A 21271-nucleotide genomic window follows, 5' to 3' on the forward strand; every position below is an offset into this window, starting at 1 on the left:
GTCAACGGTTCCGTGAGATGATGGTTTTTTAGAACCTTAATATTTCCTAAAAAGATAGATTTAAGCAGAGAAAGATAAATCAAACTCGGTTTGATTTTAAGTTTTTTGACCCTTTTTTGGATATTTTGAGTTGATTGACTGATTTATGAGTGTTCCGTGAATTTTAATGAAGTGTTTTTGAGTTGAAATGACTTGAAAATTAAGTTTTTTTACCAAAAAAGACGCTGCCCTAATTTTCTGGCCAGCATAGTGGCACACAAAATTAAAGCTTACAGATGACCTAGATATTTTTTTTTCAAGAATAAAATAAAAATAAGAACCAAGTGCCTGGGCTTGGGCTTGAATACCCTCCCACATGCCTGTGCTTTTTCTTGGCTGAATCTATTTTTGGGTTTTTTTTCTTCAGTGTGTGTATACAAGTTAAATTTATATTTTAAAGAAAAAAATTATTTGATTTGTTGAAGTCTATGATCCGGATCATAAGTTTGACAAGTTAAACCACAATACTTAGACTATTTTCTTTAAAAAAATTTGCTTGTTTTTATTGATAACTTTTTAAATAATTATTAAATTTATATTTCAATTAATATCATTCATATATAAATTTGTTATTTGCTTATTTAACCTTTTTTGGATATATATCTTTTTAAATAATTTTGTGGTTGTTTAATTTTTGAATTGATTTTTCTGATTAATCTATATTTTGTATAGATAAAATTTATTTAAAAAAATAAAAAAAAATTATTTTCACATAATATTTATAAAATGCTCAACCTTGAATATTATTTATTTTATTTTATTTTATTCAAATAATTTAATATGTGTCAATTTCTATTATCATATTGAATAAAAATATTTAGCAAATATAACTGGGTAAATTTATGTTTCAATTAATATAACTTATATATGAATTTGTTATTTACTTATTTAACCTTTTTTTGGATATATATATATTTTTAAAATTATCTTGTGTATGTTTAATTTTTGAAGTTATTTTTCTGATTAATTTTTTTTTTGTATGGATGAATTTTATTTTTAAAAATAAAAAAATATTCATTTTTATATAATATTTTTAATATGCACAATCTTGTATAATATATTTTTTTCTTTTTATTTCATATAACAATTTAATCTTGCATAATTTAATGATTGAATAAAAATATTAAGTAAATACAACCGAGTAAATATTCAATTTTGTGGGATTACATATCTTGATATATATCTTTCTTTCTATTTTTTTAATTTTATTTTTAGTTATTATTAATAAAAAAATTATTTATTAGCATACATATTTTTTGATTTATTTAATTATATATATATATAATTTTTATTTACACTTAAAAAAAACCTTTTAGTTAAAAAAATATGTTAAAAAATTTTGTATATATATTATTGTTTTTATAAAAGATAAAAATATCTAATCTGCTGCCGAGCATGCATCTCATGACCAGTGTATGACGATTGAGCGTTAAACCCCCTCGTCCAAAACTGACCACAGCCTTACCTCAAAATAAAACCACGCCCTTCCCCTTTAGGTAAATGTCAAAAACCCGAACCCGAACCCGAACCCGAACCCGAAACCGAAACCGAACCCGAACCCGAACCCGAACCCGAACCCACTCTCTCATACATTTCACTTCACGCATAAAACACGAAACAAACAAACACGCCCTCCAACCCTCAAAACCCTTCTTCTCTTTACTTCTCTATCTAAAAATCCAAACAAACTCTCTCTTTTCCTCACTTATCTCTCTACAATGGAAGACGACGACGAGTTTGGAGATCTCTACACCGACGTCTTACGTCCATTCTCTTCGTCTCTATCCTCTGCTCCCCAACCTCTCTCCGCTACCTCTTCTCTCCACCGTCCGATCGATCTCAACGACGCAATCAAGGACGATGACGACGAGATCCTCCACGTTGTTTCCCACCGTAACCCCTCTGCTCCCTCCAACCAAAATCCAATCGAAATCACCGCCTTTTCAGCTCCTCAAGTTAGGGTTTTGGGAGATGCAGAATCTCCGATTAAAGGTTCGATTCCCGAGGACAGAGATTTAAATTTTGATATCGAGGATGTTAATACTGGGATTCTTGAAGATTCGCGACCGATTATACCTGGATTGATGGAGGATGATTCTACAAAGATTGAAGCTTCTGCTGTGGGCGGCGGCGGCGGAGGGGATTGGGAGGAGGACGAGGAGAGTGACAGCGAGGATGATTTGCAGATAGTGTTGAATGATAATAGTCATCCTGGTGGGCCCATGGGGATTGACAGAGAGATTGGTGATGACGACGATGATGATGAGGATGGGGACCCGCTTGTGATTGTTACGGATGGGGATGGACCGAATCAAGCCATCGAGGAGAAGGATTGGGGTGGCGGCGAGGATGGGGTTGCTGCTGTAGGAGGTGGGGCGGAAGGGGAGAGGAAGGAAGGAGGAGAGGCGACAGGGAAAGGGAATGCAGTGGTGGGACCGAAGATTGGGTATAACAATCATGGGTATCATCATCATCCGTTTCATTCTCAGTTTAAGGTCAGTGTTGTAGTTGTTGATGTTATATGTTGAGCTTTAAAAGAAAGAAAGAAGAAAAGCAAGATAGGACTTTTGTAACTCTTGTACATATGATATGAGTGGCTTTTATACTTTTTTTCTTACAAATGTATGATTACTTGAAAAAGTTGAATGAGAATTCTTGAATTTACTTGATTATGCTTATGAATTTTATGTGGTTTTTTCATCGCATTACTTCTTTCAGCTGACTAGATGTGTTATCTGGCTTCAAGGTTAGGGATTTCCTAAATATTGCGAGCAGTTTGAGTATTTAATTGGCTTCTTCACTCAATCCAATTGTTGATCTTTCTCACCTAAGTTTTGGTGCCAGGGCAGCCTACACTTGAGAAGAATTGTGTAGTCAACTGTGCAACCTGATTGTCCGGGGTGAAACATCTCTGGGATTTTTTATAAATAATCACTCGCTAAATTCTTAGTTTAAATGCAAATGATGAGAAATTCGACAAGTTTTTTCTAATTGTAACTACTCCTCGGATGCTCCTGCAATAGCATTAATGCCTGGGAACAGATGCAATGCATAATAACGCTAGCACAAAGATTACATCCCGCGGTCAATTTTGGGATGCCAACAAACTTTGGCATCGGTTCTTCCAAGATTTCATGATTTTCTTTTTACCTCCCCTATACATGTGTGAAGCGTTTGATTACGATGGGATCTTTTGCTGCATCATGTCAGAATGCCCTGAAGTCAGATTTTTTTGTTCCCTGTGGATCACAATAACAATCTCTGGTCTTTGTGATTATCAGTTGGAAGGGGTGGATTCTTACAAGGATGAAAATGATCGAGATATCTTTATTGTTGATGCATGGAGAGCTCTTATAGCTAAGCATGTTTTTCAATGCTTGAACGTGTCAATTAAGCTCATAGTTGTAACTTTTATCTGGGTTGATCTATTGCATGTGTATGATAGGGGTACTGCTGTTACATGAACAGTCGAGAAGGTAAGTAATTGCTGGGGATATTTGGATAATTTTGCACCATTTGGTTATAGCCAATAAGATGTGCGTATAATTTTGCAAACAAATGGCATGCAGCCTATTGTTCATGTCGTGTGAGTCCCCCCCGCAAAATAAGTGATGCATCTAGCAACGACATAGAAATGCTTTTATTTCTCGTATTAGTTGGTCATGTAGTCATGAGCCATATTGAGCTAAACACAGTTATTCCTCCTTGGTCATTGAATTGTCTAACTTAAATTCAACAATTCCACTGACATCTGTTACATTTTGAAATTGGAATCCATAAGTTTCGGGAGCCATTCTGTTGAACCTGCTTAGTGATTGATTTGAAAACTTGTAATAGCCCCAGCGGTCAAATCAATGTGTGGTTTCTTGCTTGGTCTTTTTGAAACTATCCTTGCCATCTTTGCTCTTACTGTTCACTTCCTCCTTGATTCCAAGCTGTAAAGGTGCCTCCCTTACCTTCAGTTTCCCATCTTGCCTGTCTCTTTGTGCAATTTTTTTCATATTCTTGCAAAGGAAGAGGGTAGAATATAACTTCTTCGCTGTTATGGATTCTATCCCGGGCTTGAATTTCACAATTAATTCTACGAGATGGCATGCTTAGCCTCAGAGTTTTTTTGTTTCTTGTAAGCAGGATGTGTTCTTTAATGCCATACAAATTCTAAAAAGATGAATTGGCTGACCTTTTCAAATGTTTTGATTTGGGTTAATTCTGTTATTTGTTGCTAGCGTGATGGAAAGTTAGACTTTAATTTTGATATGGTTTATAATCATGAATTGAAAGGTTGATTTTTGTGAGCCATGCTTAACTTTTGCCAGCTTGTAGTTTCTCCATGAAAATAACAATCACTGTTGAGAAGTTAATTGTGTATGAAAAGTTTTCTTCACCCGCAATTGTTTGATGCCTATGGTTACTTTTGTTTTTAACTTGGTGGGCTTGCCACTTATTTCATTTCATTTCCTTGTTAACACTATGGTTTATTTTCTTTTTTCATGCAGTATGTGAGACCTGGGGCAGCTCCAATGCCTGCAGCTCCTATTGTTGGTCCTGGAGGAACTCCAGGTCAAGTTCGTCCTCCCATGAACATGAGTGCTATAGCTGGTCGTGGTAGAGGTGACTGGCGACCAGTAGGAATAAAAGGTGGTCCTCAAAAGAACTTCCATCCAGGATTTGGAGGCCCTGCTTGGGGTGCAGGGCGGGGTTTTGGCAGTGGACTGGAATTCATGCTTCCTTCCCACAAGTAATTTTCACTTAAATTCTGCTGCTGGTTTCTTTTTACCACTAAGTTTCGTTACATTGTTTTGTTTTTATGAATCTCTTGCATTAATTTGTTTGCTAAATATTTGCTTCATTTACTGGATTTTTGTAATGTCAGTACTGGTTGTATTAGTCAATGCCCTGTATGATCTCTGCAGTACCATCCTGGGCTTTCATTGCTTTCCTTACAATCTCTATTGTCAGCTTCTTTTTTCTGTCTTACCTGCATATTTGGATAACATAGGCAATGCTATGGACCTGTGGTCAAAAGAAAAGCACTGAGCCAAGAATTCTTTTTTATTAGGGATCAGTTGTTTCATCTTCTCATCTCTCTTTCTCTGTGTTTAACCCTCTTTCCTCTCTAATTTTTATTGTAAGAGAAGCATCTCTATGAGCTGTTACTTCATTGTCTGTTACCATGTTTCATTGGTGTTCTGGCTTACTATTTGCTAGAGAGGTTCAAAATTTCATGTTATAAGAGTAACAAATGACAACATCGTCGGCAATAGATCAAAGCCTTACATCTTTACATGGTTCTGTGTCGGTAACATGTAGTGTTCATCATTTGATCTTTTGGGCCCTACATCGGTCCCATTGATGGAAGGTAGGATGCATTGGGTACAGCCAAATAAGCTAATACAAATGAACGATTGGAAGACCTATTGGTTCTAACAGCTGATTGCAGAGTTTATCATTTGTTGAATAATTCTCGTGCTATAGATTCTACCTTGGGTTTGGTTTAGATATATGTTTTACTAAAGCCTTCACAAAAGAGAGACTAATTTAGATGAATGATTTTTGAAGTATTTTTCATTTCCCTAAGTTCCATAAAATCAGGTGAGCTGGAGCAAGTTCCAAGGCATTCTTGCAGTAAGTACTAGACAGATTTATGGTTGTCATATGAGACCTGTCATGGGTTTGTAGATAACATCAACCATAAAATTGGATTTTTGGAGGGTTTCCCCATTCCAAAACAGCCTGTTGTTTTTCCCACATGCTCTCTATTAGATCAAGTATGATCTTGATGATGTTTCTTGAATATAGTGGAAATTGAACTTAACATTCATCTTTGTGGAACATAATATTTTCAAACTGATTAATGCACCGCCTCGTAAAACCTTTATGAAACACTGCTGAGGAACTCTGTACCCTATAATAATATGCAGGAAATTGGATTTCAAATCAGCTCCTTTTGCATGAGACACACAACCTTTTGAGATGGTACAAAATGCAGGTGCTGTTTACATAGCCTGAAAGGCTGTTGACATTGCCCTTCCTCAAAATGAAAATTTTATAAATAAAAGAAATTTTGTTTTTAGTATGGCTCCAGCCTAAAAGGCTGTTGATGTTGTCCTTCCTCAAGATAAATTTTTTTTGAATAAAATAATTTATTTTTAAAATCTGTTAAGGCTGCTAAGATGAGTTGTTTTCCTACATTTATGTTTGTGAAATACCATTAACTGCAAAAGATATTAATTTTAAATTTGTACTTTGGTTAATCCAGATTCACTAATTAGATAGATTAATAAATCGGATGCTGCCTGGAAATTTGGAGATGTTTGAGATTTGACACCTTCTAATTGCCATCTGTGCATGTACTGTACTGCCTGAGTTTTTACCTCAGCAGGCTGTTTGTTTGGTCTATAATTGCATAAATTTCTTTGTGGAATGGCCGCTACAGAATGATCCTGCTCGTCAATCTTCACCTAATATGCTTTTAAAATCCTTGGCCTTGTCATGCCGATGTCTTTTTTAGCGAGTTCAAATCCCTATACTTGTGAGCTGATTCCCAAGATATGCTGTGTTTGCATGTCATGGCAAACCTGTTGTTTGCTCTTGAATTTGTGAATTGTCCATTCAGTATGGGACTACCATGCATTGTCCAATTGAGGTATAGTGTTTATCCTGACTCCTGTTGAATGATTATAAAATTTAAATATTATTTTCAGGATGATATTTGATGTTGACATTGATGGCTTTGAAGAAAAGCCATGGAAATATTCGGGTGTGGACGTATCAGACTATTTCAACTTTGGTTTGAATGAAGAGAGCTGGAAAGATTATTGCAAACAGCTGGTATGTAACATATTTTAACTATATTATGTATTAATTAAATGAATATGTAAGACAATTTGATTTCAATTGTGCAGGAACAATACCGACTGGAGACTACAATGCAAAGCAAAATTCGTGTTTATGAAAGTGGGCGGGCAGAGCAGGTTATTGTATGCTTAGGCATCATGTGCTTATTATATGCATGCTGTGGCCTATTGATATCCATGCATGTGAAATGAATGGTATTTCAGCTTTAACTTGATGAAGAGGAAAGTTTCTGATTTTCTATTGGATTCACTTTAGGAGTTTGATCCTGATTTGCCACCAGAATTAGCAGCAGCAACAGGTTTCCGTGATGCTCCAGCTGACAATTCAAATGCTGGAAAGTCAGACAACGCACAGAGTGATTGGACTAAAGGATCTGCTCGTTTCCGGGCCCAAATAGTAAGCTTTGACTTCTATTCTCCTTTTCCACGTATTTAGCATAAAGATTTGACTATTTATTTTCATAACCAGAGATGAAATTCTGTGTCTTTTTGAGAAGGCTCTCTTTTATCATTCATCTATTGCCTGCAACTTAATTGGATCTGTTCTTGTTGTGTGGCCAGGGATTTATTTAACTTTTGTTCCTTTAAATGATTTGGTTCTTCCTTATTGTCCAAATGATCAAACTTAGTTTTCTATTGTTCCCAGTGGGGCATGCTGTTAAGACCTGGGATTTTCATTTGGAGATCTCAGATCAAATATTGGGAGGGGTGTCTTCGAGTGGGGACTTAGGAATTGGAGTAGGGCTATATTTATTCTGTAGTCCCAGGCCCTTTGGCCTCCCAATGAACCAAAAAAACATTGCTTTCTGTAAATGTTTTAAAGATATCAGATCCTCAGATCTGTTGTCAGTTCCATATTGCTTTGAGGATTCACTGGCTGACTTTATTTACTTTAGCCAACTGGCAGAGCAATACAGGTTGAAACTGGTCATGGTGAACGCATCCCTTCCATTGAAGGCCGAGCTCCTCGACTTCGTGATTCTGATGCAATTATTGAGGTAAACAAACATTTCTGTCTCTAATTGCTCTGATATAACTGTATTCCTATGACTGATATCTGCGCACTACATGTGCAGTGTAGAGTAACTGAAAGTTTCTTTGAACAGATTATCTGCCAGGACTCTCTAGATGATTCCTCCACAGGAGATGGCGTCCAGGATGCAGCAAACGATGAACCTCAAAGAGATGACTTTAGAGGAAGCGATGTAGCCGAAGATGACATGGCGGAGACAGAAAATGAATATGCTGGTGATTTTCCACAGGCTTACAATGATCGAAAGGGTGGGAGAACACCTCGCATGAATTCTGCCCGCAACATGCCTGAGGGAGATGGGGTTTCGCCCTTCCATCCCGAAGCATCAGCTCCATACCCCCATGCTGGTTCTAGGGGTCACCCTCCTTCGTACCCTGGTAGGGACTTTGGCACTCCACGTGAGGAGAGGTATGAATAAGGCTATATCATATTCAATAATTCCATTATGGCAGTGTAGGATATGTTCAAGGAATGTGTATTTGTTTGTTTTGTGATGGGCTGGGCTGGGGTTTGTTAAACTGGGAAATTTAGGGTTTCAGATTGATGTGGAATGTATAATTGTTTAGGGTTATGCAAATGGTTGGAGAACAATGGAGCTTGGTGGCAAAATGGAAAAAATAAGCTGCAGGTGTTTCGGTATGGTGGTTAAATGTTAATAGATTTAGGGTTTCTTTTGAGTGGTTTAATGGGTACAGAGTTGAGAAAGAGTTGCGGCAAAGGTGAGTATTAGGGTGAAAATTAGGGTTGCACTGGTGTAATGATTGGTAGGGTGGCAACCAGAGGAATGTTGGGGGCTGTACAATAATTATGGTAGTGGCAGAATTCAGAGAAGAATAAGTGTTCAAAACCAAAGGAGAGAAATCTCATAGGAATGCCTTCCACTAAACCAGATACTCTTGATCTATCTTGTGCTGTATGTATTAAGCATCTGCTCATTTTCTCTATTTGTTTTAGTCTTTATATTTCAGATAACAAGAGATTGGAATTTGGACATTTGAAAGCATCTTAAAGAGATTATAATCTTGCTTTTAGAGAATGCACTTAGGATACCATAAATAATGAGTAGTGGTGCTAGCAGGAGCAGCTTGGCCACCTTATATGCTTTAGTGAAACATGGTTGGAGGATTCAAAAAGATCACAAAAAATTTTGAATTGTGAATTAGATGTAGACTGAGTCATGAATAGATGTAAACTGAGTTAATGATTTTTTATTAGAAAAACCAGGAATATGCACATTTCTATGGTCATAATGACACTGCTGTGGGATGCTGCTAGTTATAGTCATTTATTTGGACATTTCCATGATCACAATGACACTGTTGCGTGATGCTGCTAGTAGTTGTCAATTACTTGTCAATATGAAAACTCATATTTGTCTGCCCCATAATTTGGATTGCTTCATGGACCATGGATATTTTTGTCTTTAACCTATTCAGTTATAAATTGTTTTTTGTGATGGTTTTTTTTTTGTTGGATAATTTCTTTTAAGTTGTAAATGTCTAACAGACCACAGACTGGCTGTTGTGAATGTTTTATGGGTCAAGAAATTATAAGTCGAAGTTTTCTATTAGTTTTGATGTTGGTTTAGCTTTCACTTGTTAAAACTGCACCTGCACTGCTGAAAAAAATTTAATTCTTTCCTCTTCTTCACAGGCAAATGCAGGGAAGATCCCGTGACAGATCACCTCATTTAACTCCTGCTCAAAGCTCACATGACAAGAAATTTATTGATAACGCGGAGGAAGAATCAACTGAAAGTATGGTTGGTAAACACAGTCTGCGGGTATCATCTCCCATCACAGTTCAGGATACAAGAGAGTTGAGTTCTGAGAAAAAAGATGATGCTGAGCCTTTGCAAGCTGAAGGAAGCTCTAGATTGGGAAGGGATGAAATGAGTGAGAATGAAGAAACCACTAATGATACTCCCAAGGATGGAAATATGCACCATTCTACTAGGAAACAAAAAGTAAGTTCTCATGTAGAACAGCCTGCATTGCAACAGCTTGATGATGAGGAAGACTCAAAGGCTGCAAGAAGCAGTGAAAATAGCAAAGCAAGATCAGGCAGTAGCAAAGATTATCAAAAATGGAAGGATGGTGTTGAGGAGGAGGTTGTTCAAGGTGGACGTTCTACACGCTCAGGTAGCATCAGAAGGCACCTTGATGAAAATGAACAGAATTTTCGGAGAAAGGATCATGATGTGAGACACGAGATGGAAAGAAGTCGTGTCATAATAAGAGGGAGGGAGGATTCTTATCCTCGCAGAGACTTGGATCCTAGCTTGCCCCATCATTTGCATATGAAACATGAGGGCTATGATAGGAGAAAGGAGCGAGAAAATTCTGACATCTCTTGGCAACAAAGAGATGAAGATCCACATAGTAGCAAACATAGAACTGAAGACAGGAAGAGGGAACTTGGAGATGAAATGGGATCTAGGCACCGGAGTAAGATTCGGGAGACTGAGAGGAGTGACAAAGATGAACATCTTCATCCAAGAAAACAGTTAGAGAATGGCAGCTACAGGATTCATCATGACAAGGATGGTAGTTCACAACTCAGGGAAAGAGATGACAGTTTGAAGAGTAGATTTGAAATGGTAGATGACTACCACAGCAAACGGAGGAAAGATGAGGAATATATGAAAAGAGAAAATGCTGATAAGGAGGAGATCCTGCATGGCCACAGAGAAAATACCAGTCGCCGCAGGCGTGAAAGAGACGATCAGCAATGGATTAGAGACAATCTTGATGACTATCACTCTGTTAGGCATAAAGATGAGGTCTGGTTCCAAAGAGAGAGGGGTGAGAGGCCGAGGGAAAGGGAGGATTTGTATAGGCTAAAACAATCCAATGAAGAAAACTTACCAAGACGGGAGAGAGAAGAAGGACGAGCTTCTGCGAGGAGTGGGCGTGGTGTGGATGACAAAGCATGGGCTGGCCATCCTAGGGGGAAAGATGAATATAAAGTTTCTGATAAAGACTACCAGCTTAAAGATGCTGTTCGAAGCAGTGAACACCAGAAAAGAAGGGACCGGATGGAGGATGAAAGTCTTTCACATCATAGGGTGCGGGATGGTGTTTATGCACGAGGAAATCAGTTTAGTAGTGATGAGAGAAGATCCAGGCAGGAAAGGTCAAGCACTCGCACCGATCGCACTCTGGATACTTCTGATAACCAGAGGGTGCATGAGAAGAAGCATAAAGAAAACACAAGGAAGAACAAAGAATCTGATGGTGGAGATCATGGCACTTTGGGCCCTTCCAGAAGAAACCAAGAAGACCAGAGTGGTCACAGTGATGAAATGGTATTTTTCATGCTTAGCTCTAGAAAACATAATGAAATGGAGTAGCAGATAGGGAAATCCTCCTTAAGATGTCAGGTCATTGATAAATGAAGTAATATAAAAAAACGTCTTAGAAGAAAATTGTATTAGTGAAGGTAAAAACATTAATACGAGGACATGGTGTCCTTCTAATGACAAAACTGAGCTAACAGGAACCAACTAGGAACTATCCAAACAGGAGCTTCTCCCTCCCAAGAGCCCTTAAATAAAATGCACAACAGCTGCTTAGTAGATACCAATTCTCTAGACTGCTGTATCTCCAACTGCTAAACAATCCCACAGATACCACATGTCCACAATGTTTTCTCATCCTTTCATGCCCTAAACCCTTCAGGTGGATCAGAATGACCCCCACCCTCCACAAAATAACCTAATTCTCTCTAATCAAGTAAAGCCTGTTCCACATATCCCATGCCATAACCATGCAAAAAAAAAAAAAATAGTCTGCCTGTTACTGAAGCACATACTAAGGAGAGAAAAACCTCGTGAGGCCATATCACTTGAAGCAACTCTGATGATATATGAACTGATATCCAGCATATGCAAAAATACTCTTAAGATATATGTATGTGTTATCGGGTTATAGTCTTACACATGCTTCAGTATCTCATCTTACCAATGCAGGTATAGGGGAGATCAAGGTACATGGGCAGGTAGTGCTGCAAATTCTTAGGGTTATGCTTAGGCATGTCGAGCCGTTTTGACTGTTAAGATTTCTTGAAATTAGTTCACAATGTTGTGCTAGATTCAGATTTGATTTTCTTTATGGAAACTTATTTATTTTTAGATTCTTGAAATTAGTTCACAATGAGAGCTTAGACAGGGGTTTCATTTTCTTTAAGGAAACTATTTTTGTTTACTCTCAGATTTCCTTTAGTATATGTACCCTGTCCCATAGCAACTCATTCGGTTGTCGACTAGTTGGCCTCTTGCTGATTGATTTAGAAAGTGCCTTGAGCTGAGCTGGTGCTGTTCATCTTTTACTTTTGCTAGATTTTAAAACGCTCTCGTGCGCCAGGAAATGGAGACACTGGGATCTTGATCCAACGGAACTCTTCCAAAAGGCACAAGGAAGATGCTTCCTCAGATGATGAACAACAAGATTTAAGGAGAGGACGCTCAAAATTGGAACGTTGGACAAGCCATAAAGAGAGGGATTACAACATCAGCAAGTTGTCAGCTTCCTTAAAGTTTAAAGAGATTCATAGGAATAGCAATAGCAATGGCGGATCCTTAGAAGGCAGTAAACATCCCAACGAACTTCCCAAGAAAGTTGAGGTTGTTGAGAAGCGTACCAAAGTCGAGACAGTTGAGAAGCATCCTGTGAGCGAAGAGAAAGATGTTGCTGAAGTGGTAAATAAGGATTCTGATATGAAGCCATCAGAGGACCGGCACCTGGACACGGTTGAGAAGTTGAAGAAGCGGAGCGAGAGGTTCAAGCTTCCGATGCCAGGTGAGAAAGATGCCCTTGCAATAAAAAAGATGGAGAATGAGGCACTACCTTCTGTCAAACCCGAGACCCCTGCAGATTCAGAGATTAAACCAGAGCGGCCTCCTCGAAAACGAAGGTGGATCAGCAATTGAAAGCGAAGTTTGAGAATACATGTTCAAGTGCATTGCTTTATTAATTTTGAGGGCCTTGTTTAATGACCTTGAAGATCCTGTCATGATGTCTTCTGCCAGTGATTTAAGATGGCTTCCAGGGATGGCCATGTGCCTCTGCGACTCTGCTAAAATCTCTGTAACCATGCTTTGGTTCCATACTTATTTGACATTTATGTGTACATACTGATAGATGTACCCTTAAACTGGTCACTCACTGATACTGGCCCACGAATTACTTTATAGTATCAATTTGAACTGCATTACTCAGATTTAACCTGCAGCGGTGTGAGGGTCAAATACCAGATCCACAAATGCTGTTAACACGATGGCCCTTGCGGAAGCCATTGCCCTTGAGACGAGGCACTAGTTCAATGTTGGGAATCTTCTGGATATGGCTATGGGTTTGAAAGAAATTTGTATGGAGCACTGGGGCAGCACTTTTGTATGCTGGTAGGGATTTTCACGAACTGGTGATATTACTATTACCTGCATCTTGTATGTTGATTAATCATTCCCAGCTTTTCTATTTGGGGGCAGGAACTGGGAATGCGATCAGAGATCCGTTTTTGTATTATAGGAATTGAGTTATAGGAGATGATCGAAGGAGAGGAGAAATAAAATATGAGTAGATGTCTTTCACCTTTAATGACTTGGTGTTTCATATGTGTACTTTTATTTTAAGTGTTTTTGAAAAAGTTTAATTTTTTTTTGTATTTTAAATTAATATTTTTAAATTATTTTGATATCAAAAATAATTTTTTAAAAATAAAAAATATATATTATTTTGATGTATTTCCAAGTAAAATGTATTTTGAAAAACAATCGCAATCATATTTTTAAATAGGCTCAATCCTGCTTGTACGTGCATCTTGCTAGAATCCCGGTAGCTAAACACAACATGGATCGATGTTGTGTTAAGGATACCGCGAGTGTGTTTGGGTATTTGTATTGTTAAATATTTTAAGATAATATTTTTTATTTTTTAAAATTATTTTTGATATTAATATATTAAAATTATTTAAAAAACATCTAAAAAATTAAATTTATAGTAAAAAAAAATTCAATTTTTTTAAAAGTATTTTAAAAATATAAAAACAAAAAGATTTAGCAAGTAGCGCGTGTTTCAGGTTGAGATTACCACTTTGATCTATCTTTAAAAATATTTCAAATTATGTCTATTTGTAGCAAGTGTTATCTTTATGGAGCCAATGTTAACTGGGAAATTTTGATTTTTAAAGTAATTATTTTAGAAATATATTAAAATAATATTTTTTATTTTTAAAATTTTATTTTTATTATCAATATAATTCAAAATAATAATAAAAAAGTTAATATTCTCTTAAAGTCTTAGTTTAGAAAAAAATACAATTTATAATTTTCTTTAAATTTACTGTTTAAATCTAGAATTATAAAAGCTACTAAGTGTGGTAATAATTACTTTTTAAAATATATTTTTTTGTTTGGAAATGTATTAAAATAATATATTTTTTTATTTTTTAAAAATTATTTTTGAAACCTTATATTAAAATCATCTAAAAATACTAAAAATATTAATTTGAAGTTATAAAAATAAAATTATTTTTTAAAAAATATTTTTAAAATGTAAAAAATAAATAATAATAAATTCAAAGTAAACAGTAACCTCCCAATTGGTAAGAATCCGCTTCTCTGCTAATATCTTTTTCCCATGAGGAAGAATCTTAATTTTCCTACAGGTAAGGGAAGTGGTCTGTTTTATTGTCAATTCTTTTATTTGGGATGGTCAAAATATTCTATATCAATTTAAAATATAAAATAAAATAAAATAAATTTTATCTCATTTTAAATCTTAGTTTTTTTTGGATTTTTTGGCTAAATTTCACCCGGAATGTTCTGATTTCATTCCACATGTTTCGTTCCGCTCTTGAAAAGCCATTGAATTAAATTGAACCTTTTCAATTTAATTAATTAAATCACTCAATTATAAAAAGCTTTTTTTCATTACTATTTTCAATAACAATGATATTAATAATAATATTGAAAATTATTGTTATTATTTTCATTAACAATGATATTAATTTTTTAAAATTAAATTTATCACTATTATATATGGTTTATATTCAAGTTGTTTTTTTTCATGTTTATACTTTATAGGAATTTGAGCAAAATAAAGGATGTTTTAGATTCCATTAGTCTTGATAACATTGATCTAATTTTATATTTAAAATATTTGTGTTAAAACATTTTACTCTCATAATATTTTGATATTTTGTTTAAGTTGAATTACTTTAAATTAAAAATCTATTTAATCTTGACTATTTAGAAATATTTTAAATTTTAAAATTATATTTGTTTGGCATTGTGTTTGTATTGCATAATTTATAATTAATTTATCTTAAATTTAAATTATATTTATTGAATATATATATATAAACAATACAACCTTAAAACAACACATCAAAACACTTCAAAACTTCAACATTTCATTCCAATTTAAAAAATAAAATACCTATTTAAATGTAACTGACAACCTCGATTTTATTTACTTTTAGTGATAATTACAAAAAAATAAAAAAAACCTATGATTTGTTATTAGGTTTTCTTTCTAAACTCTTCTAAATTACATTAAACAAAAAATAAAAAGGATGAAATGACCAAAATAGCCTCATATATTATGAATTAATCATCGCACACGATCACTCTCTCTTCCTCCCTCTCTCAGCGCTCGGCACTCTCTCCCTGTTTTCTACTTTCTCTGACTAAAACGAAGAACTGAAGTCGAAATCAACAAATCATCTGCTTGCTCTGATTTCCTCTCGTGTTGATTCCTTTTTGTGTCTGGAACTTAACAATCTTGGTCTCCCTCTCTCTCTCTCTCTCTCCTGGAACTCAAGAACACAGGTAAGAGTTTTATTTTCGATCGAGACTTTGAATAATGGGTTTAGGAAATGTTTTTACCATTATATAACCTAACTAGGCATGTTTATATGGAAATAAATCAAAACCCTCAATTTCTGGGGTTACTGTTCACAGAACCATAAATACGATTCCTGCCTTTGTTGTCCTTCATGGATGGTTTCTGAATATGGAACTTGAAGTTGAATAGCTTTGAAATTGTGTCTGCGTTTGTCTGGTTAATGGATGCTCATGAATTGTGTGAAGGCTTTGTCTGTTCGTATTTTTTTAGAATCCAAAATAGAGGTTTGAATTTTAAGGTGTGTATGAATTTTAAGGTTTGAATTTCAAGACAACACATGCATCGCATATTATCAGTGTGTGCTTTCCTGTTGAACTAGGATATGATATAGGCACTGGCGTTACATTTATCTTTAGTTTCTCAATGAATCTATGTTTATGTTAGCATTTAACTTTTGTTCTCTTCTGAGCGTGGTTGAATCTTGCTTACATATAAATATGGGTAGAAGATCATCCTCGTTTTCGTTTTGATTTGTTCATTTATTTCGTGGAGTATAGCTTCCTCTGTGCTTGTAGTTAGTAACAATGGGGACGAATACCCCCACCAACCCAGAAATAAAATAAAATAGACACAGGTTGGTCTTTTAAATGTTCAAGCTAGTCCAATTAGTTTATAAATTGTGCAATTACTAAACAATGGTTTTTGAAATTGCAGAGCGGTGCTGGCATTTTCTCTTCTCGACAATCTACCCAAACTACCATGCATTGAATATTATGGATCGGTGACTGTGATGTGAAATCATCTGTGTTTTTGGATAATGGCAAACTTAAATATTCAGATTTTTTTGACTTTTTTTTGTTGAGGATGTAAAATGTTATTGAACATGTAAACCTTAGGATGTAAAGTGTAATTTATGAAAGTATGGAGGGAAAGTGAAATTTAGAGCAAACTATAAGTGTTTTTTTTGTAATTATCCCGAACTTTTACCCAACATTTTGTAAATGTTGTATGTAAAAAGAAAGTGCACGCAAATAGCATACAAGGTGTTTGATCATTTGCCTCAGTGTAGTTGTTGATATTGATTTGGTTTCTTTATGGAAGAAGTCAAGTGATTTTTGTTCTTTTTTCATTTGGATATGTTGATTAAATTTTGAATCTTAGTTTTGGGTTGTTAATGTTTTAGTGATACAATAGTTCTTGTGAATACTGGCCAGTTTTTATGTTGGTTCCATGATGGGATGCGATGATAAAAGATTTCATACGATTGGAAGTGGTCTTTACATTATTTTTAAAAAAACTATTTGGGATGGTTTTTGGTGATAATTTGGGTTTTATTTGTACTGGATGATGCTGTCGTCTTCAGGTGTCATTAATGACTGTGTGTTAAGGCCAAACTCAACTTGCATAATTTCGTGCTTCTTAGATGACCTAAATGAAAACTTCTTGTTAACATATGCAGTTGTGTGCTTCTGTGGCTTTGGTTAATCCTTAATTATATTTTCCTTTTGGTTGTTGACTTCTTTCTCTATCCATCTTGATGTTATCCTGCACTTTAATGATAAATGGGATAATTTTTCAAAATTTCTTTTTTGTTAACTTCTTGTTGAGCACTGGTTGGCTAGATTCTAAAGTTTCTTTTGGATTTCAAACAGGTGAAAGTTTGTGTGCAAAATCCTGAACGACAGCACACTTTCAATTTTTTAAGCCTCAATGTCGCTTCGGAAAGCACCCCTCCCTCGGATCCTTCTCGACAATGTATCGTGCATGAGAAATGCCCAGCAAATCTTGCGGCATGTAAATGTCTCTGTTCATGATGGTGGGGCGCTTGTACTGACAGGCAGCAACGGTTCGGGCAAGAGCACCTTTTTGCGAATGTTAGCTGGTTTTTCTAAGCCTTCTGCGGGTCAGATACTTTGGAATGGTCATGATGTGACTGAATCTGGAGTGTTCCATCAGTACAAGCTTCAGCTCAACTGGCTCTCCCTGAAAGATGCCATCAAGGAAAAGTTTACTGTACTCGACAATGTTCAGTGGTTTGAGCTTCTTGAAGGCAAGCAAGGGAATTCTCTGCCTGCTCTTGAGTTGATGGGGCTTGGAAGATTAGCAAAGGATAAGGCAAGAATGTTGTCCATGGGTCAGCGAAAAAGGCTGCAGCTTGCAAGGTTACTGGCGATTGACAGGCCAATTTGGTTGTTGGATGAGCCGTCTGTTGCATTAGATGATGATGGGGTGAGGTTGCTTGAGTACATTATCGCAGAGCATAGAAAGAAGGGAGGGATTGTGTTTGTTGCGACTCATCTACCAATTAACATTGAGGATGCCATGTACTTGAGGCTGCCACCAAGGTTCCCCAGAAGGATGACCTTGGTAGATATGCTCGATCGTGCAGAAATCTCATAAAACAGGAGATGTATATTTCTGCTCTGCTGCGCATTGATTTTTTTCATTCCATCCGAACTAGTTGTCTTCATTTGACTAGTTGAGCTTCTGGTGAGTTATTCCAAAATAGTACATGCCAGTTGATGCAAGGCAGATGAGTGAAGTCTTCCGTCTTTTCTAATTGCCTGAAATTAGTGTTGTGATTCTTACTTAGATTTCATCAGTGACACAAGGAGCATATATTTTTCTTTTATTTTCCCTTTGTAATTTCGGATCCTTGAGGAGAAATGAGGAATGAGAAGTCACACAGCTAGTTTTTTTCCAAAATAATGTTGAATTTGGAAAGATATTGGACAAAAGGGCTCGAGTCCAAACATATATATATATATATATATATATATATATATATATGAGAATCAAACAATTATTAAGACTAGTTGCATTGGTATGTGCTCGTACAATTAATTAAGGGAAAACTAATTGTGCAAAATAAACGTCCTTGTCTCTGCTGCTGCTTTGAATTCTCAAGATACAGCAAACAAATTTAAATTAATAAAAAAAAAAAAAAACGCATAGCATTTCACTTTTGCATTTATTGTGGCTCTTGTTATTGTTATTGTTTTACTGTTGTTCAAATTATTGCAAAATTTTTTATTTTTTTATTATTTAAAAACTATTTTTGGCATAGTATATTGATTTGAAAATATATTAATTTAAAAAAAATAATAAAAAAATTTAATTTTTTTCAAAAAGCACATCTTTCTATTTCTGTCTCTACAGATTATTGGAAAATGACGTAACTTGGTCAGATCGGCATCTTTCGTTCATGAACATGGATGATGAGAACGGGCTTGAGCTTAGCTTGGGTCTAGGTTATGGTGGATCATCTGCCAGATCCAAAGGTTAAAGTGGCAGCTCTTCCGATACCAGGCCAGAAGAAGTTGATAGAGACAACGAAGTGGTAGATTATTTTAAAAGTTTTCTTCATGGTAATACCCAAAAGCAGGATTAAGTACTGGATCTCAAAGAAGTGATTCAGTGAAACCTCAAGAGAAGTTCTTTAATGACCTTTCCAAGAACAATGCAGATGCAGATGCGTCTATTAATTTGAACAATGGGGAGCTGTGGGTTTCAAGCGCTAATATGCAGACGCAGATGCAGATGCGTCTATTAATTTACTGGTTTTTAATGTAAAGAAACCGACATGAGTGAATCGATCCGGTTCAATTTGAACCGGTTTTTATTTTAATTTGAATCTCCCAGCTCGGTTGGATACGGGCTCTTGAACACCGGTGTTTTTTTAACTAATCAAAAGGTTTTTATTTTTTTAATGTTAATATATGAAACTAATATTTATAATTTTTAAGAAATATATTTATTATTAATATTTAATAAAAATAAAATACCTAATCTTTTTAATTCAAGATTTTAAAATTAAATAAATAGACTTGCATTTTGGATCCGGGAAAGTCATTAACTTATTTCAACATCTAATAATAAGATTAAGTAAGAATGAGTGATGGACATGACGTGTCATGAAGATGTGACATGATTTTCGTGGCTCAATCTATGGCTGACATGACACTTGGCTGATGATTATGATTACGAAGCTGACATTACATCTCAAAATTATTAATGATGTGTTTGGATGGGTTTTTAAAATATTTTTTATTTTTAATATCAGGATGATTAAAAAATAAAAAAATTAATTTAAAATATAAAAAATACAAAAATATTTTTAAAATATAAAAATAAACTAAATCTAAAAATCTAAAAAATTCAACTCGTTTGGTAAATCCTAGTTGCTTATGCACAAACATTGCACCACGACGATGGTAATCAATAATCAACTTCCATTTTCATTTTCGTGAAGGAAAAACGTCTTGTTTTTTCGGTAGATGAAAGAAAGTACTGTTAAGCCTGAGCTCTGTTTTTGCAAATGAACAAGGAGTATCGCTGATTATTATTTTTTTCTAAATTTTAAAAAATATTAAATATGAAGATTTTTTTTTACAGTATTGTTTAATCAAGCAATTTAATCTTAAAATTTATTAATTTACTTTTTATATAGTTAAAGTTTTAAATTAAATCTCATAGAAATTAATTTTAAAATAAATATTTAATTTAATGACTTCAAAAATAATTTTGATAATTAATAAAAACATGACATAACTTTTAAAAAAAATTAAGATAATTTTTTTTATTTTGAGATAATGCAAGATTGGATCGACATCAATCACCCTACGACTAGGATCACGGATCTCAATGGATTTAATAACTTTGTTATTTTTTAAAAAAAGTTTTATTTAATTTTATGATAACATTATATTTCAAAATCAAGCATTAATATTTATTTGAGATCATAATAATTCTATAGAAAGTATAAAAAAATAAATCATGAATTTTATTTCTCAACCAATCCAATATTGAATAAAAATGAAATAAAATAAAAATAAAAATAATATTAGGTTTGATGGGTAAACTCACTAAACTCATGAATTGGATATCCTGGGTCAACACGTTAAACCCACAAACCGGGTAATGGACTTTATTGGGATTAATAACTTATTTTTTAACTATTGTTTATTTAACTATATGATAACAAGAATAAATAAACGCAAAATCGAGTGTCAAACTAATACTTAGATTTTTTTTAGAATTATAATAACCTCATAGAAAACAAAACAAAACATATTATAAAACTCAATTTTCAATCAATCTAATATCAAGGGATAAAATTAAAAAAAATTAAATGTATGAAAAAAAAGTTCAGCCCCTTATATACATCAACATGCTCATGAACTTTCTTAAACTTAATAATATTTTTTTTTCAAAATTATTTTATTAACTATATGATGAAAAAAAATAAACGATCACATAATCAAGTTCAATTAGAAACAAAAAAAGAAGAAAAAATACCATGTTAAACTTGTAAATATAAACAATTAGGATTATCTCGTCAAACTTACAAACCAAGCTATTGACTCTATAAAGTTTAATAATCTGGTTTTTTAAAAATTATATTTTTTATTCAACTAAAGTTTTTAAAAATGGACTATACTACAATATTACGATATTTTTTTTATATCAATTTGATTTTTTTTTATACTGCAATA

General features: G+C 34.5%; 2 protein-coding genes across 7 annotated transcripts; both read left to right on the top strand.

The window, feature by feature from the left end:
- Positions 1-1652: 1652 nt before the first annotated feature.
- On the top strand, positions 1653-13526 carry LOC133674935 (FIP1[V]-like protein). 3 transcript variants are annotated; one of them, XM_062096234.1, is made up of 9 exons: positions 1653-2534; positions 4536-4777; positions 6744-6870; positions 6945-7013; positions 7153-7293; positions 7793-7894; positions 8003-8337; positions 9583-11236; positions 12294-12453. In XM_062096234.1, exons 1-9 carry the CDS (start codon positions 1758-1760, stop codon positions 12315-12317), a joined length of 3471 nt encoding a protein of 1156 aa, XP_061952218.1. In that variant the 5' UTR covers positions 1653-1757; the 3' UTR covers positions 12318-12453. The 3 variants fall into 3 exon arrangements, with proteins under 3 accessions (XP_061952218.1, XP_061952219.1, XP_061952217.1); XM_062096235.1 differs by lacking the exon at positions 12294-12453 and adding an exon at positions 11900-12134; XM_062096233.1 differs by having other exon boundaries at positions 1654-2534; positions 12269-13526.
- A 2025-nt stretch (positions 13527-15551) lies between these two features.
- On the top strand, positions 15552-18485 carry LOC133673858 (ABC transporter I family member 1). Of its 4 annotated transcripts, none has more exons than XM_062094774.1 (3): positions 15552-15760; positions 16491-16563; positions 17429-18485. In XM_062094774.1, exon 3 carries the CDS (start codon positions 17487-17489, stop codon positions 18174-18176), a length of 690 nt encoding a protein of 229 aa, XP_061950758.1. In that variant the 5' UTR covers positions 15552-15760; positions 16491-16563; positions 17429-17486; the 3' UTR covers positions 18177-18485. The 4 variants fall into 4 exon arrangements, with proteins under 4 accessions (XP_061950758.1, XP_061950756.1, XP_061950755.1 ...); XM_062094772.1 differs by having other exon boundaries at positions 16491-16557; XM_062094771.1 differs by having other exon boundaries at positions 16491-18485.
- The last annotated feature ends 2786 nt before the right edge of the window (positions 18486-21271 follow it).

Source organism: Populus nigra, chromosome 15, assembly GCF_951802175.1.
Source record: "Populus nigra chromosome 15, ddPopNigr1.1, whole genome shotgun sequence".
Taxonomy (NCBI): domain Eukaryota; kingdom Viridiplantae; phylum Streptophyta; class Magnoliopsida; order Malpighiales; family Salicaceae; genus Populus; species Populus nigra.